This window comes from Ovis aries, chromosome 1 (genome assembly GCF_016772045.2).
Source record: "Ovis aries strain OAR_USU_Benz2616 breed Rambouillet chromosome 1, ARS-UI_Ramb_v3.0, whole genome shotgun sequence".
Taxonomy (NCBI): Eukaryota; Metazoa; Chordata; class Mammalia; order Artiodactyla; family Bovidae; genus Ovis; species Ovis aries.
In genome coordinates, this window is record NC_056054.1 from 174,886,782 (window position 1) to 174,904,515 (window position 17,734).

Below are 17,734 nucleotides of genomic sequence, written 5' to 3' on the forward strand. Positions count from 1 at the left end.
GAAAAGGAAAAGGATGACATAAAACATTACTTTTAAACAAACTGCCACAAGTTAGAGAAGAAATTTTCTATAAACATTACATAAAACAGAACTTTAATATAAACAGAATAGAATTGTGCATGTTAACATTAGAAAAAGCAGGATGCAAATAGCTTTCTCTAGAGCAGGAACCTTTTCGCTTCTAGATATGAGGTGGTAGAAGTCTGGAGAAAGACTGGCACAGAAGCCTGGACTTGTTACTTTATAAACTGCCAACTCTCTTATAAACCCTGGGGTCATCTAGTCTTGGATGCTGTGGTAAAGCATCTCCTCATACAGAGAGATGGGGAGAGAGGCTGTCTCTGGCACAGAGATTGTGATTCCCTATGATCACAGCCTGTGTCAACCTCTCCTTAGCCGGTTTCACCAGGCTCTTACAAGTACAAACATTTCTCCCAGTGCCAGTGACTGAAGAGTTATTCCTGTTTGGACTCTCTAAGACAAAATTTATATAAATAAAATGAATAACTGCCCCCATTTGAGATTCCACATGGCATTTTAAATAGAAACAAGTATGAAATCATATTTATAGTCTTTTGTATGACACTGAAAACAAACACTTCCACATTAAAGTTTCAGGGTTGTAATGATCTTACCACACTTGCCATAGATCACATTAAATTGCTGCATCAATTCAGCTTCAGTTTTAAATGGAGAATATTTATAAATTATAGACAATTCTGTTGAGAATTTTTGAGGATCATCTGTGACAGATTCTCTGGTTCTTGTTAACCATGAAGGTATTGGAACCACAACCTATTAAAAAAAAAACACATCAATTTACTATGAAACACACAAATAAAAACCATCATTTTTTTTTGTCTGACCCTGTCAGTCAGTTTATAATCCAGCCAAATTATACAACACTAGGTTAAGAGTGGACTTGCCCCAGGTATTCTAGTTTGATGAAGAAGAGGCACAAAACAAAAGTGTACACTTAAGAGTTTTATTCTAAAATGTTCCACTACAGAACATGGTGACTGATGGAATCTGCCTCAGCCCCCTACGGAATTATGGGTCAAATGGCAGAGGGAATAACAGTATCAGCATTTCAGAAGTTGAAAAGTACAACAGCATATCCAAGTAACCAATCCAAAGCCCATGCCAGAAATGAGAAGCACCAGATTGATTTACAATTCAGAGCCCCCTCAAAGTCTCAGAGATTGATGGCATGAATTAGCTCTCGAGGTGGAGGTAAAAGGAGAAGAGAGCTACAACTAGTCCAGCTCCCCATCTGGCGTTAGCTCCTCCTTCTCCTCCATAGGGAATGGATGTTTACTCTCTGGAAAGAGTGGAACAGAGCACGTCTGGATTAGAGGATATGTCAGGCACAGTTGGCAGGTGACCTTACTGAGACTGTGTGCTTAGCCACTCAGTCATGTCTGACATTTTGGGACCCCATGGACTGTAGCCCACCAGGCTCCCATGTCCCTTGCCTGGGGATTGTCCAGGCAAGAATTTTGGAGTGAGTTGCCACGGCCCTTCTCCAGGGGATCTTCTCAACCCAGGGATAGAACCTAGGTCTCCCGCGTTGCGGGCAGATTCTTTACCTTCTGAGCCACCAGGGAAGCCTATGAATACTGGAGAGGGTAGCCTATCCCTCCTCCCAGGAATCAAACCAGGGTCTCCATGGCATTGCAGGCGGATTCTTTACCAGCTGAGCTACCAGGGAAACCATTACTGAGATTAGAGGGATTCAATGAAAGTACACATATTAGATGCTGAGAACTGCAGATCTCTTCTCTCATTTGGCTCCCGGGTTCTGCCAGCTAGACCTTCAGGTAGAAGACTGTAGGAGTCTTCTTTGAGATACCTGACCAGCCCAGAGGGAAAGACAAGGAAAATTACACTGAAGATTTCTCAATAAAACAGCCTGGTATGTATCATTGTGACCTGCATGGCTGCCAAGCCCCAGCCACACTCTCAGAGCTTTCAACTGGCATTTTATTGGACTAACCTTAAAATCTGGAAAACTCGGCAGTGGCCACAGGACTGGAAAAGATCAGTTTTCATTCCAATCCCAAAGAAAGGCAATGCCAAAGAATACTTAAACTACCGCACTGCTGCTGCTGCTGCTAAGTCACTTCAGTCATGTCCAACTCTGTGTGACCCCACAGACGGCCTCCCACAAGGCTCCCCCGATGCAGGGATTCTCCAGGCAAGAACACTGGAGTGGGGTGCCATTGCCTCCTCTGAACCTACCGCACAATTGCATTCATCTCACACGCTGGTAAAGTAATGCTCAAAATTCTCTAAGCCAGGCTTCAGCAATATGTGAACCGCGAACTTCCAGATATTCAAGGTGGTTTTAGAAACGGCAGAAGAACCAGAGATCGAATTGCCAACATTTGCTGGATCATTGAAAAAGCAAGAGAGTTCCAGAAAAACATCTATTTCTGATTTATTGACTATTTCAAAGCCTTTGACTGTGTGGATCACAATAAACTGTGGAAAATTCTCAAAGAGATGGGAATACCAGGCCACCTGATCTGCCTCTTGAGAAACCTATATGCAGGTCAGGAAGCAATAGTTAGAACTGGACATGGAACAACAGACTGGTTCCAAATAGGAAAAGGAGTATGCCAAGGCTGTATATTGTCACCCTGCTTATTTAACTTATATGCAGAGTACATCATGAGAAACGCTGGGCTGGAGGAAGCACAAGGTAGAGTCAAGATTGCCAGGAGAAATATCAATCACCTCAGATATGCAGATGACACCACCCTTAGGGTAAAAAGTGAAGAAGAACTAAAGAGCCTCTTGATGAAAGTGAAAGAGGAGAGTGAAAAAGTTGGCTTAAAGCTCAACATTCAGAAAATTAAGATCATGGCATCTAGTCCCATCACTTCATGGGAAATAGATGGGAAACAGTAGAAACAGTGTCAGACTTTATTTTGGGGGGCTCCAAAATCACTGCAGATGGTGACTGCAGCCATGAAATTAAAAGATGCTCACTCCTTGGAAAGAAAGTTATGACCAACCTAGACAGCATATTAAAAAGCAGAGACATTACTCTGTCAACAAAGGTCCATCTAGTCAAGGATATGCTTTTTCCAGTGGTCATGTATGGATGTGAGAGTTGGACTATAAAGAAAGCTGAGCACCGAAGAATCGATGCTTTTGAACAGTGGTGTTGGAGAAGGCTCTTGAGAGTCCCTTGGACTGCAAGGAGATCCAACAAGTCCATCCTAAAGGAGATCAGTCCTGGGTGTTCACTGGAAGGACTGATGCTGAGGCTGAAACTCCAATACTTTGGCCACCTGATGCGAAGAGCTGACTCACTTGAAAAGACCCTGATGCTGGGAAAGATTGAGGGCAAGAGGAGAAGGGGACGACAGAGGATGAGATGGTTGGATGGCGTCACTGACTCAATGGACATGGGTTTGCGTAAACTCCGGGAGTTGGTGATGGACAGGGAGGCCTGTCATGCTGCAGTTCATGGGGTTGCAAAGAGTCGGACATGACTGAGCGACTGAACTATATTCTATATTAAAGTACACAAGATTAACAGTAATCTAAGAAAAGTCTCTAATGTGACAGACAGAGACCAAATAAACAAGCACAAACAAAACAACTCAGTGGTAACAGAAATTATAAGAGGAAAATGAAAATTTCAGAGGAAAAAATTAATCATAGTTAATATCTTCAGAGCTCTAAGCAGAAATATTGTATCTATGAAATAAGAACTATGTATCTTTCAAAAGGAATACTGAGATACTAAAAAGACTCTTTAGAAATAAAGAACATGATTACAAAACCTGTCTACAAGAGGGTTGGAAGATAAATGTTAGAGAATCTCCCAGAAAACAAAACAATAATTTAAGGATGGAAGACAGGAGAAAAAGGATAAGAAAATTAAAATCATCTTCAGACATCCACAAGCTAAGAACAAATGCTGTAAAATGAGAGAAAAGATAATACAGATGGAAGAAAATCATCAAATACTATAGGAAAATAGCACAGAATTAAAGAACATGAGTGTTCAGACTGAAACATTCAACAAACACCCAGCACAATGGATACAAATAAACCCACCCAAAGGCAAAACACTGAAATCAGAACACTGGGGAGAAAGACCCTCAGAAAACAGAGCGGGTGGGGAGAAGAATGGGTCACACAGAAGACCCAGGAATGAAAATGGCTTCAGACTTCTCACCAGAAATCATATGATAATGGAGCAATGCCTTCAAAATCATGAAAGAAAATTCATTTGAAGAAAAACAATCAAGACAAACTATCAGTAAGTGTTTGGATAGGAGAGAAATATTCTCATGCATGTGAAGTCTCAACATGTTCTACCTCTTAGACACCCTCGCTGAGAAAGCTAATGGAGGACGTGTTACACCAAGAAGAGGCAGAAAGCTAGGGAAGATGATCTGGAACCAGAGAGGTGAAGAGAACCGCCAGGACGACGGCAGGGGCAGATCCCAGGATGGCAGCTGAACACCAGCCATGGATAGCAGGAGTGCGAGGGGCCGCATTTGAGAAGACTGCAGAGCAGAGTCCTTCAGGAAAGTGGAACTGACAACACAGCAGGTGAAACTGTCTGGCAGGAGACTAGCTTGCCCACTGGGATTAACACAGTGAAAAAGACACATAAAACCAAGCCAATATTCAGTGACAATGATAACTACACAGGGCACTAAGTAAACAATTATTAACTGTTAATTAAAATAAAAAGTTCTGCAGGAAAAGGAAAAATAGCTTAGGATGTGGTATAATTGTGTCCAGTATAGTGCTTATATAGTCTCATAATAAAAATACTGAATATTGACACAACCAAAATTAAAATCAAGTTATATTGAAGGTGGAGAATTGGAAGGGTGTAGATGTGTGATAGGAGCAAAGAAAAAGTAATAGATAAATCCTCATCTTTTATAGTGGGAGCTTAACAGATAATGCCAAAATCAAATCAAGAAGTAACAATACAAGCATGTTACACAGAGATTTGCAGGAAAATATCAAAATAGTTAACTAACATTGTTAGCTGCTGTATATTGTCACCCTGCTTATTTACTTATATGCACAGTACATCATGAGAAATGCCAGGTTGGATCAAGCACAGGCTGGAATCAAGATTGCCGGGAGAAATACCAATTATCTCAGATATGCAGATGACACCACCCTTATGGCAGAAAGCTAAGAAGAACTAAAGAGCCTCTTAATGAAAGTGAAAGAAGAGAGTGAAAAAGTTGGCTTCAAGCTCAACATTCTGAAAACTAAGATCATGGCATCTTGTCCCATCACTTCATGGCAAATAGATGGGGAAACAGTGGAAACTGTGACAGATTTTATTTCGGGGGCTCCAAAATCACTGAAAATGGTGACTGCAGCCATGAAATTAAAAGATGCTTGCTCCTTGGAAGAAAAGTTATGACCAACCTAGACAGCACATTAAAAAGCAGAGACATTTCTTTGCCAACAAAGGTCTGTCTAGTCAAAGTGACGGTTTTTCCAGTAGTCATGTATGGATGTGAGAGTTGGACTATAAAGAAATCTGAGTGCCAAGGAATTTATGCTTTTGAACTGTGGTGTTGGAGAAGACTCTTGAGAGTCCCTTGGACTGCAAGGAGATCCAACTAGTCCACCCTAAAGGAAATCAATCCAAGTATTCATTGGAGGGACTGATGCTGAAGCTGTAACTCCAATACTTTGGCCACATGATGTGAAGAACTGACTCACTGGAAAAGAAATGAGATTCCCAGCAACTTTCCCTGATGCTGGGAAAGATGGAAGGCAGGAGAAGGGGAACGAATTGCTGGGATTGTTGGATGGTGTCACCGACTCTATGGACATGAGTTTGAGCAAGCTCCAAGAGTTGGTGATGGATAGGGAAGCCTGGCGTGCTGCAGTCCATGGGGTGGCAAAGAGTCGGACACGACTGAGCAACTTAACTGAACCTTGTTGAAAGTCATTGCCACTATATAAGTGGAAATGAGAAGGTCACTGGTTTTACTTTTTTAAAAAAAGAAAAAAGGAAATGGCTCATTTTAGCAAAGCTATAATCACAGCTTTGGTCCAATTTCCCATGTCCTTTACACACGTAAAGTACAACACAAATGCTTAAAGTATTGCTTTTCCTCATGTCAGAATCCTACTCAGCTACTCTCTGTTGCTTCTGCTGCTGCCAAGTCACTTCAGTCGTGTCCGACTCTGTGCGATCCCATAGACAGCAGCTCACCAGGCTCCCCCCGTCCCTGGGATTCTCCAGGCAAGAACACTGGAGTGGGTTGCCATTTCCTTCTCCAATGCATGAAAGTGAAAAGTGAAAGTGAAGTCGCTCAGTCTTGTCCCAACTCTTAGCGACCTCATGGACTGCAGCCTACCAGGCTCCTCCGCCCATGGGATTTCCCAGGCAAGAGTACTGGAGTGGGGTGCCATTGCCTTCTCCACTCTGTTGCTTCTAGACTACTCCTATTAACTAGCCAGACTCCAGCACTGCCAGCAGGCATGCTGGGCTCCTGCTGGACAATCCTATATTTCCATACTATCCTCCAAACCCTACAGTCATCTCAGGTCTGAGACTTGCCATGCGCCATTTCTCACCACTCCAGCCTTTCCAGATGCAAGTGGTCTTTTCCCCATAAACTCTCACTCAAGGCTCTCTAGTCTCTTCATCCATATCCTGCTTGTGACAGTTTACTAACAGCAGAAATACACTCACTGAACGGCATGCTTTTAAAATCCCTTCATTTTGTTATTTATCCAGTTCATACATGTCTGCTTTATTTTGTGACTACACTGAAAGCACTCTGATGGTCAGGTGGTCTTCTTGTTTTCTACCTTCCACAGGGTATATCCAGCGCTGGGCAAACAGCAGTTACTCAACATGTATTTGTTATACTGAATTATAACTGATGTTCATAATACTAAAACTCAAATGCTGCAAATTAATAAAATGTCTCTGGGTCAGAAAAGGGAGTTAAAATTATGGTCTAGAGAGTAATATTTTTAAATCTGTTTTGCATTCAGTTTCTTCAGATGTTGTTTTCCAAGTCTTCTGAATCCAATATTCTATTTACTTTAAAAGTGATAACCTATTTATGGATAGGTGGTGGAAATGTTTTGCAGGCTTCTTCCAAAAATCTCACAGTGCCAAAGGGAGCCTCTTGTTCTGGAAGATATGTGTACATGGATAATACATAATGTTCTGAAAACAGGCTAGGATTAGAAAAACTATTCAAAAAAAGATCAATAGGACAGGCCTCCAATGACCCCAAAATGGCCAGCCACCCTTTATCTATTTCCAAGATATACTCCTAAATTTCTAAATCATAATAGGCAAGCACCCATGACAGACTTTACCTCCTGAAATGGTAAATTAAAATAACTTTATCACCATGGAAACCAAAGGAAACTCTTAACGCTTACCTCACTCAGACCTTCTCTTTCACAGAATGTCTGAGAAAAAAATACACAGGTCATCGTTTCTTCCTTCTTTGTAAAAAGAATAAAGTCTTTTCCAATCCTCATGGATCCACTATATTAAAAATCAAGAATATAATGGTTTATATCTCAAACATTAGCGAGAAGGGACAGGGGAGCACAATATTGTTCTTTTCACTGAAATAACTCCACTGTTTTGCTGACTCTTAACCAAGGGAGTGTAAAAATAATTTTTTTTGTTTGTTTTCTCAAAACAGAGCAGAGTTTGAACTAATCCAGCCCCACATTCTCACTTAAGATATGACTGCTGAGATAAGGAGCTACCCAGGGTTGCAGCAAAGAAGGATCATCTGGTAGGTGCCACACAGGTAGCCGTGGCCTCACGTCCTCAGTTTTCATTGAGCAGACTAATCACATAAGCTCTGGACACATAGAACGCCAATGCGGAGACAGGCATTAAGAAACAAGCACAGAAATGCAATGAAGCTCTATGGTACACGGGTGTTACTTCCCCAATCTCTGAAAAAGAGACTCATCCTCCATTTGTGAATTAAATTTTAAAATGCTGTAAAGATTTGAGTCAGTTTGGGCATGGAAATTATAAAACAAGGTGGGACTCTTGGGTTTATATTCCTTTTTTAAGTTTTTCAAACTTGGATCATTCTCAGTAAGACTTCCCTTAACCAAATATCATTCCTGATAATCAATAGCAATAATACTTACATTATAAGAAAGAAGTCCTCACCTTTTAAGGCCATTGCCATATTGCCCAATAAACTTCAAGGTTGATAACCGTTTCTTGGATGTTCCAAAGTAAATGATATCTGATGCTTCCTCTACAATTGACAAAGACAATATAAGTGGTTAGGACATAGGAGTCTTCACATTGGCCAGATGTCCAGTTGTCAGGATGTCACATATATATTAGGGCAGACCCATACTTCTTGCGTGAACACAGAGAAAATGATCCTTGTCAGGCTCCATAATCTCTGACCAGGATCTTAAGAGCAATGTACTGATAAGAGGTCAGAGAGACCTAGCTGTGTGACCCTGGGAAGTAGAGCCTTAATTTCCTTGACCCTAGATGGGAGCTATTAACACATCACAGAGTTGTTGACCAAGAAAAATAATAAATGAGATGATGTGTCAAACTTGAAAATACTACATGCCATTTGATAAATGCTAAGGTGACTGCAGCCATGAAATTAAAAGATGCTTACTCCTTGGAAGAAAAATTATGACCAACCTAGATAGCATACTCAAAAGCAGAGACATTACTTTACTGACTAAGGTCTGTCTAGTCAAGGCTATGGTTTTTCCAGTAGTCATGTATGGATGTGAGAGTTGGACTGTGAAGAAGGCTGAGCGCTGAAAAATTGATGCTTTTGAACTGTGGTGTTGGAGAAGACTCTTGAGAGTCCCTTGGACTGCAAGGAGATCCAACCAGTCCATTCTGAAGATCAGCTCTGGGATTTCTTTGGAAGGAATGATCTGAAGCTGAAGCTCCAGTACTTTGGCCACCTCATGCGAAGAGTTGACTCATTGGAAAAGGCTCTGATGCTGGGAGGGATTAGGGGCAGGAGAAGAAGGGGATGACCGAGGATGAGATGGCTGGATGGCATCACGGACTCGATGGACGTGAGTCTGAGTGAACTCCAAGAGTTGGTGATGGACAGGGAGGCCTGGCGTGCTGCGATTCATGGAGTCGCAAAGAGTCAGACACGACTGAGCAACTGAACTGAACTGAACAGAATATATTAAAGATGCTATAATTATTTGTACCACTAGTAATTTTTCCATGGTTTTGGCCCTTATCCAGCCCCATGTGAGGTTGCTAACTGGGGAAGACGGGCTATCTATTTCTGACTTTGAGAGTTATTCTCTTGATCTCTCCAGGCATTCTAGAATCCTGGAAAAGAATCCTCCTAACTTCAAAACATACATACCTCTAAGAAAAAGGTATGCTCCCAGGGTAAGGGAAAGACAGAAATGGCTCTCCCAGTCGGGCTACACACCCTGGATACACGCCCCAGGTCTGTCCTAAGGACCCTGTGTCAGGCTGGGTGCAGACATGCTATCGTGCGGTGGCAGGTTGTGTAAAGCACTCCATTTGTCTGAAGCTACCTGGACATTTTATCACATGCTCTTATTAAGGGTTGACTATTAGATGAGGGTATCAATAATGATAGTATTAGCTACCCCTTATTGATAATTCAGTATATGCCAGGGACTACAGCATATACTTTATCTGCAACACTTATTTAATATTTACAACAAGCCTACAAGGAAGATATTATCTACATGTTACAGATGAGGAAATTTAAGTTTCAGAAGTTTATGTAACCTTCCCAAGGTCACACTGATAAATGGTACCCCTAGAACTATAACCCAGAGTTGTAGAAGACCAAATCCTATGGTTTTTTATCACACACTGAACAGACTCTCATGTATGGTGGCCAGAGTTCTGAGCACATGGACAGAACACTGAATAGGACAGATATAATCCCTGTCCTCGATAACTTTATGTCATGGAATGAGGAAAAAGCGAACTAACAAGATCCTTTCAGAGAGTATTAAGTGAAGGCAACAAAACGAGGAGAATGTTACAAGGAATTAACAAAAATGTAGTTTGCAGACAGAATGTTCAGGAAAGGCCTCCTTCATAAGGTGTCCTCTGACTTGAGATTTAAAGGCCTCCTTCATAAGGTATCCTCTGACTTGAGATTTAAATGATGGAGGGCCAGCCAGGTGTGGCTGGGGTGCTATAAGCAAGGTAGTGCAAGGTACGAGAAAAGGTCAAAGAGGTGGATAGAGGCCAAGTAATGCAAGAAACTGAAAGTGTTGTGGAGTATGAATTTTATTCAAAAGTAATGAGAAACAACTAAGCGCTTTAATCAAGGGCATCGCTGCTGCTGCTGCTGCTGCTGCTGCTGCTGCTAAGTCGCTTCAGTTGTGTCCAACTCTGTGCGACCCCACAGACGGCAGCCCATCAGGCTCCCCCCTCCCTGGGATTCTCCAGCAAGAACACTGGAGTGGGTTGCCATTTCCTTCTCCAATGCATGAAAGTAAAAAAGTGAAAGTGAAGTCGCTCAGTCGTGTCTGACTCTTATTGACCCCGTGGACTGTAGCCCACCAGGCTCCTCCATCCATGGGATTTTCCAGGCAAGAGTACTGGAGTGGGGTGCCATTGCCAAGGGCATCACTATGATCTACTAAAAGAAAAAAGCCGACTCAGGATTGCTGTGTGAGGAATGCACTGTAAGGGGGCAAGGCTGGAAGTGAAAACAGTTTGGACATCACCTCTTCCAAAAGGTTGAGACTGATCCAACTCAGCTTGGACAACTGATAGATTCTATTTTCAGTTAACACTTGAGTTCCAATGTTAATAAAGAATTGCTCTCAACACTAGTGACCCTTTTTAAAATACAACTGTATGGGTCAACTGAAGTGTGGATTTCTTCTGAAGAGTTCAATATTTGTCACTTGTCTGTGTTTTGATTATTTTGTTTTTAGACCCATGTAAAAGAGTTGCTTCTTTTTTAAAGAATTGCCTTAGAATATATCACACATAGTCTTTGACTATTTAGACCAAGGGGGTCTTCTGAGACTTGAATATAATTGCTTTAGTTTTTATTCTGAGCTTCTATTCGCACTGACGATCATTCTTTCCTCTGGTGTGGAACTGACCAGAACATTTCCATATTATTTGAACTCCCTCACCATTTGTTAAATCTGGCTTGTGGGATATACACAACTGTTATAAGAATTCTAGGAGGACTTTCCTGGTGGTCTAGTGGTTAAGAATCTTCCTGCCAAATCAGGGAACATGGATTCAATCCCTAGTCCAGGAAGATTCCACATGCTTCAGGGCAACTAAGCCCAGGTGCTGTAACTCCTGAGCCTGCACACCCCAGAGTCTGTGCCTTGCAACAAGAAAACCACCGCAGTAAGCCCGCACACCACAGCCCCCACTTGCCACAACTAGAAGCCTGCACACAGCAACGATGACCCAGCACAGTCAAAAATAAAATAAGTAAATAAAATAAAATGAAGAATTCAAGGATAAGGCATCTCAATTCATGAAAATTCTTTCCCTAAAGGAATCATATCTCAATTCCACAGCAAACAGTAATTTGTACCTACTATGTACTGCCTTTTACTAGCCTTGAAGATACAAAGATAAATCATGCAGTGCATGGCAGATGCTTTCACTATGATGGGAAAGCATTCAATTGAAGCAACTAAACCTTTGAACACGCAGGGAAGAAACACAAACCACTAAAAACAAGAAAAGGTGACCCCTACACCTCAAGGTTAAGCAGAAAATTTTAAACAGTGTAAAGCCACTTGAAACTGCCTCGGGTCTCTTGCAAGTAGTACCTGCAGGGTGTGCTGTAGATCATCTTGAGCCCATCCAATTACTGTTCGGTTCATTCATTCCCAGATGCTTTTCCTTATAAGAAATCTGTACCTTACATCTGTCATTTTTCCAGCAACATTGATTTACCTTCACTTTTGGTCTTGCTTCAGATGGTTACAATGAATTTACTCTGTCAGCGGGAACACTTAAGCCTAAAGAGCTCAACAGTAAGTCTGGGGTTTATTTTCCCTAATAGCTCCATACCAGTTTTTATATAGATAGCTCAATTTTTTCTTATTTATTTTATGGGTTTTCAGACTGTTTGTTCTAACGGGCAGGTAGGAATCTAAATAATTAACTTACCAGGGCTCATACCACATCCATCATCCAGGAAGCACAACATGAATCCACCCTGCAGTTCTTCATTATCCACTGTAAGGGAAAGCAGTTATTACTAATAAATAATGGCCTTAATTTGTTCATCAGAAAGGCATGCTGCTCACATAATTATTTGTCCTCCCCAAATATAGCCACTGAGTGACAGAGTTATGGCACAAGGAAGAAGCTCAGAAAGTCATCTGGGCTATAGTTTCATGAGAAGCTGCAGCGGGAAAACAATCATGCAACAAAAAGGCTTTAAACTGACTTAAAACATGTCAATAAAATACATATACAGGATGAGTGCTGCAGTCCATGGGGTCGCAGATAGTTGGATACAACTGTGCGACTGACCAGAACTGACCGCATGACATGCCCTGTTTTGGAATCGGACTGGTCCTTTAAGCTTCAGGTGTTTTGTCCCTGGAGGAGGGAATAAAAGGAGCCAGGGATGTGACTCCAGGATCTCTCTATCAAATTGATCAATGCTGATACCCTTCCACCAAAGCACTAATTTTAAAGTCAATCCAGGTCATTCTCATTAAACTCATCAGGCTCTCTTCCAGGTAGCTAATTCCCGTAAGAGCCATTTGTGGCTGCTTCTTACTGGCAGCAAATATTTACCTCTTGAAAATGTAAATATTTTTGAAAATACCTAAGTTATTTGGAATCAATTTTGATGATGAAGAGATATCATTCAATTACATAATGTAATCTCTTATTTAAAAATCGTGAAGGTTTAACTAAAACTAATGGAGACTAATTTCAATGCACAGTTTGTAATCTGGCTCTCAAAGTAATTTCAACATTTGGATATATGAATTCTAGCAAGCCTCTCTTTTTCAGCAACAACTTTATTGAGAAATAGATTACATATTTTAAAAAGCTACACATATTTAACACATACAATCTGACACATTCTGACACAGGTAAATATCTGTGGAACCATCCTATCAAGGCAGTGAACATAACCGTCATCTCAGGTGCCTCCTCCTGCCCCCTGAGGTCTCTCCCTTCTGACCCTTCCTTGCTCTGTTATCCCCACCCCATCTCCAGGCAGCCATGATTTACTAATTCCATCCTAACAGAGTCATTTCTAGCACACCAGTTAAGTCAACTCTGTGTTCAACGGTTACCTCTAATCTACATTTTTTTAATGTTCAAGATAATCTATAAATAAGTACCTAAAAATCTTACCTGAGCTTTCTGGGTTCATAATGTTATAGCCATGTGTCCACTTATAATCCCCTCTCCTCCAGTTCACTTCCTGGTTACACTCCCTTTGGATCTCCCCAACCATCGCATTTCTCCAGCTCTTCTCTCTACCTGATTTCTGGTCTGCTTACCTCAACCTCTGTGGCAGAATATTCCTACCCTCTTTACGAATTTGCTCTGTTCAGCCCTCCCCTGACTAAGGCTGATACTTCTCTACTCAACTCCAGTTGAGTTCTCTGCACAATGCAGTAGCTCTCAACCTTGGCTGCATATGTGAATCATCGGGAGATAGTTTAACTGGTCTCGGATGGAGTTTAGGAATAGAAGCTCCTCCTGATTACCCTAAGGTTTATCAGAACTCAGAACCACCTGACACAAGTCTCAGGCTATGCAGTTGTGACAACTGATTTTGCAGCTCTTGGTATATAGTTCTCATCTAAGAAAGCAGGGCATTTCTTTGGTGAATGATAGAAAAGACTCAACATTCCCAAGAGTTACATATGCATGCTCAGTTGCCCAGTGATTTCCGACTCTTTGCAACCCCAGAGGAGCCTGCCACGTTTCTTTATCCATGGGATTTCCCAGGCATGAATGCTGGAGTGGGTTTCCATTTCCTTCTCCAAGGGATATTCCTGATCCAGGGATCCAACCTGCATCACCTGCCCTGGCAGGTGGCATCTTTACCACTGAGCCAGCTTGGAAGCCCATACAATGCTTAATTGTTCTATAAATTCCAATGAGGGCTTACAGACAATCACCACCTCAAAATGTAATATTCCCTCCCCTAGTACTCATTCTAAGGCTTGGCCTTGTTTACTTCAGTCCCTTAAAACTATGGATCTCAAATTGATTTCTACTATCGGTTAAGAGTGTGTGTGTGTGCACGCGCGTGCTCTTAGTCATTCAGTCATGTCTGACTCTTTGTGACCCCACGGACTGCAGCCTGCCAGGCTCCTCTGCCCATGGGAGTCCCTAGGCAAGAATTCTGAGTGGGCTGTCATACCCTCCTCCAGGGCATCTTCTTCCTGACCCAGGGATCGAACCTAGGTCTCCTGCATTACAGGCAGATTCTTCACCATCTGAGCCATCGGGTAAGTATGCATGTCCAAACCAAACCACAGCACCTTCTCCCTTGTCAGACTACCTCCTCCATCTTGTGCTTCCTGCTCAATAAATGGCATCACTTTGCCATTAGGCTTTGGCTGCCTAAGTCAAAGTCTCAGGATCAAGTTCTCCACTTCCTTACCTGATGTAGAGACATGTCTTCTCAATTCCACCTCCTCACGTTTCTCAGATATGACCACTTGTTCCATCCCCACAATACTGCCTTGGTTCAGGAAACCACCATCGCTCTTCTGGATTCCAGCAGCAGTCCCTACCCCCTCTACTCCTTGCTCTCTCAAATGAGAGAGTTCAGCCAGTCTGCAGCCAATCATGTGTTTCACTGCTCTCCTGCTAATAAGTCCCTTGGACTGCAAGGAGGTCCAACCAGTCCATCCTAAAGGAGGTCAGTCCTAGGTGTTCATTGGTAGGACTGATGTGGAAGCTGAAACTCCAATACTTTGGCCACCTGACGCAAACAACTGACTCATTTGAAAAGACCCTGATGCTGGGAAAGATTGAGGGCATGAGGGGAAGGGGATAACAGAGGATGAGATGGTTGGATGGCATCACTGACTCAATGGACATGAGTTTGGGTGGACTCTGGGAGTTGGTAATGGACTGGGAGGCCTGGCATGCTGTGGTTCATGGGGTCACAAAGAGTCAGACACGACTGAGCGACTAAACTGAACTGAACTGCTTATAACCTTTGCATGCCTTCCCACTGCCCACAAGATGAAAGCCAAACCAGTTAACAAATCTGTCTCTCATAAACTGACCCTCCTACCTCTCTAAGATGGTTAATTTTATGTGTCAACCTGGTTAAGCTATGGTGTCAGTTGTTTGGTCAACTAGATGTTGCTATGAAAGTATCTGAATATAATTGACATTTATAATCAGCTAACTGTAAGTAAAGCAGGTACCCTCTATAATGTGGGTTGGCCTCATCCAATTGGTTGGTTACAGGTTGTAAAAGCAAAGACTGAGGTTTCCCAAAGAAGCATCGATTTTCTGCTTCAAGACTGTAGCATAGAAACCCTGCTTGAGTGTACAGGCTGCTGGCCTGCCTAAAGATTTATAACTCAAGACTGCAATATCAACTCTCACCTGGATTTCTAACCTGCCAGTTGCCCTGCAGATTTCACACCTGCCAGCTCCCATAATTAAGTCAGTCAACTCCTTAAAATAATGCCCCTCCTCCTCTTCCTTTCTCTCTACCATATGTCTATCAGATAGAATGAGAAAGGCTGAGATAGACAGACAGACAGACAGACAGGTAGGTAGGTAGGTAGATAGGTAGATAGATAGATAGATATAGAGGGCAGACAGAGAACGGGGTTGGCAGAGATCTCCGTCTACCTACCAATGGTTCTGTTCCTCTGAAGAACCCTAATGTACCCTCCAGGCTCATCTCCTGCCATCCTTTCCCTGCCCATATTGCACTCTTCCACTTCCATACAAATAATCACCTTGGGCTTAATCTCGAACATCTCAAACATTCTGCAACACTATCAGCGTCCTACGTTCTCTCTAGATTCAAGCAACTATATATTTTGCTCCTTCACACTTTCCATGCTTGATTCTCCAGGCTCAGGCCTATTTTCCTTTCAGTCTCTAGTTCATAGACTATTTCTTCTAGGAAGACTTCCTAATCCTTCCACATCATCAGGTGGCCATAATGAATGTTTTCCTTGTAACTTGTGTTTCCTACTTTTCAAAGTATACTCAAACACCTGCTGATGCATCCATTTCTCTTCCAGACGAGTGGTTCTTCTACTTTTTGGAACTCAGATAACTCAGAGATGAAAGCTAAGGGCCTTCTACTCATAAAAGTGAAACTGCATACTGTATTTTCCACAGATCCTTTATTAGGATGGTGATTTCTTAAAAGGAGGCACTGCGTATACTCATCACTTAGCCCAGAGCCTGGCACTTGGTAAGCACTAAAAAATGTATGGAATGCGTATCCATGTTTACTAGAACTAGTATACACAGACAGTTAAAACAGCCATGTCCGAACATATTCAGTTTGGATTTTATAGCCTCTAAAGTTAAAGGAAACTTAAGATTGGAAAGTAACTCACATGCCTCAGTAAATAATTTAAAAACTAGTCCAGTGCTTAATTTTGCACCCTGATATTAATTCTAGCTATTGGTGCATAAGCCTTTGCCCTAGTTTATCATTTTTCATTTTTTCAAGAAAAATCAATTTGCTAGGTTGATAGCCATATTATGGTTTGCAGCAATAAAAAGTTTTATAACATGAATAGGTAATTTAAAATTATAAAACCATAAGTTCAGTTTTTCACAAAACACATAAAAACCTAAATACAGAAAAAAGTACCCCTTTCAATGCAAACTGCAAAGATGCTTGTTTATTTTTTGTAATAATGCCAAGTGCTAGAGAAAGTGGGGTGAAGTGAATACTGCCATGCCCTGCTGGTGTCCTGTACTCCCCGAAAAGAACATACTGTGTGAATTCTGATCACTTGATCACATTTGTTGAACTCTGTGATTCCAGATAATTCTTCTCAACCCTTCAACACTTTATCAATCTTATGTGTGCTCTGAATGAAATTCAGCTTGAATGCTTCCTTCCTTCTCCACTGTAAGGACTACTGCCTCTGTTTGATTCCTCATGAAATCTTGTGTAGATCATTCCACAGCCCCTCTTGTCTCCTATCCTTTCACACTTCTGCAAACCATCTACAAACCATCCTGTAATCTCTTGCTGGAGTAGCTTTCTTTAAAAAGAAAAGAGCACATTTCTAATTTGTCAAATGACATTGCTCTAGACTACTGAATGGTCCACTGGCTACAGAAAGAAAATAACCTTAGTATGATATTCAAGGTGCTCATCCATTTGGCTCTAAGTCTTAGCTCTAGTCAACCTAGCCCATTGTCTCTTGGATGCTTTTTCTCCAAATATATATATATGGCTCACTCCCCTGTTGTCATTCAGGTCTTGGCTAGCTTACTACCTATTTACCTTAACTTTTCCTAATCACCCCATGAAAAACAGTACATCTTTCCCATCACTCTCTGTTCTCTTATCGCCCTGTCTTTTTTCTTTTCAGCACTTATTATGGCCTGGTATATTATTTACTTGTCCACTTCTTTATTGCCTAGCTATCCTCATTAGGATGCATGTTCCATGAATGCACAGGCTTCATCAAACATGGTGCTCCTTGCTCTGTCCCTAGCACCCAGAAAAACTGCTTGGCTCATTCGTAATAGATACTCAATAAGTTGTTA

The 17,734-nt window shown here is 41.8% G+C and overlaps 1 protein-coding gene across 2 annotated transcripts in view; it reads right to left on the minus strand.

Annotated features, from left to right (window-relative positions):
* The window catches only part of MORC1 (MORC family CW-type zinc finger 1), a 169,449-nt gene that overhangs the window by 141,650 nt on the left and 10,065 nt on the right, over positions 1-17,734 (minus strand). For both annotated transcript variants that reach the window (XM_060417526.1, XM_060417522.1), the window contains exons 4-7: positions 12,149-12,217; positions 8,171-8,261; positions 7,411-7,519; positions 636-795 (exon numbers count right to left, since the gene is read on the minus strand). In XM_060417526.1, coding sequence (XP_060273509.1) covers positions 636-795; positions 7,411-7,519; positions 8,171-8,261; positions 12,149-12,217 — 429 coding nt within the window. The remainder of the gene's footprint in view (positions 1-635; positions 796-7,410; positions 7,520-8,170; positions 8,262-12,148; positions 12,218-17,734) is intronic.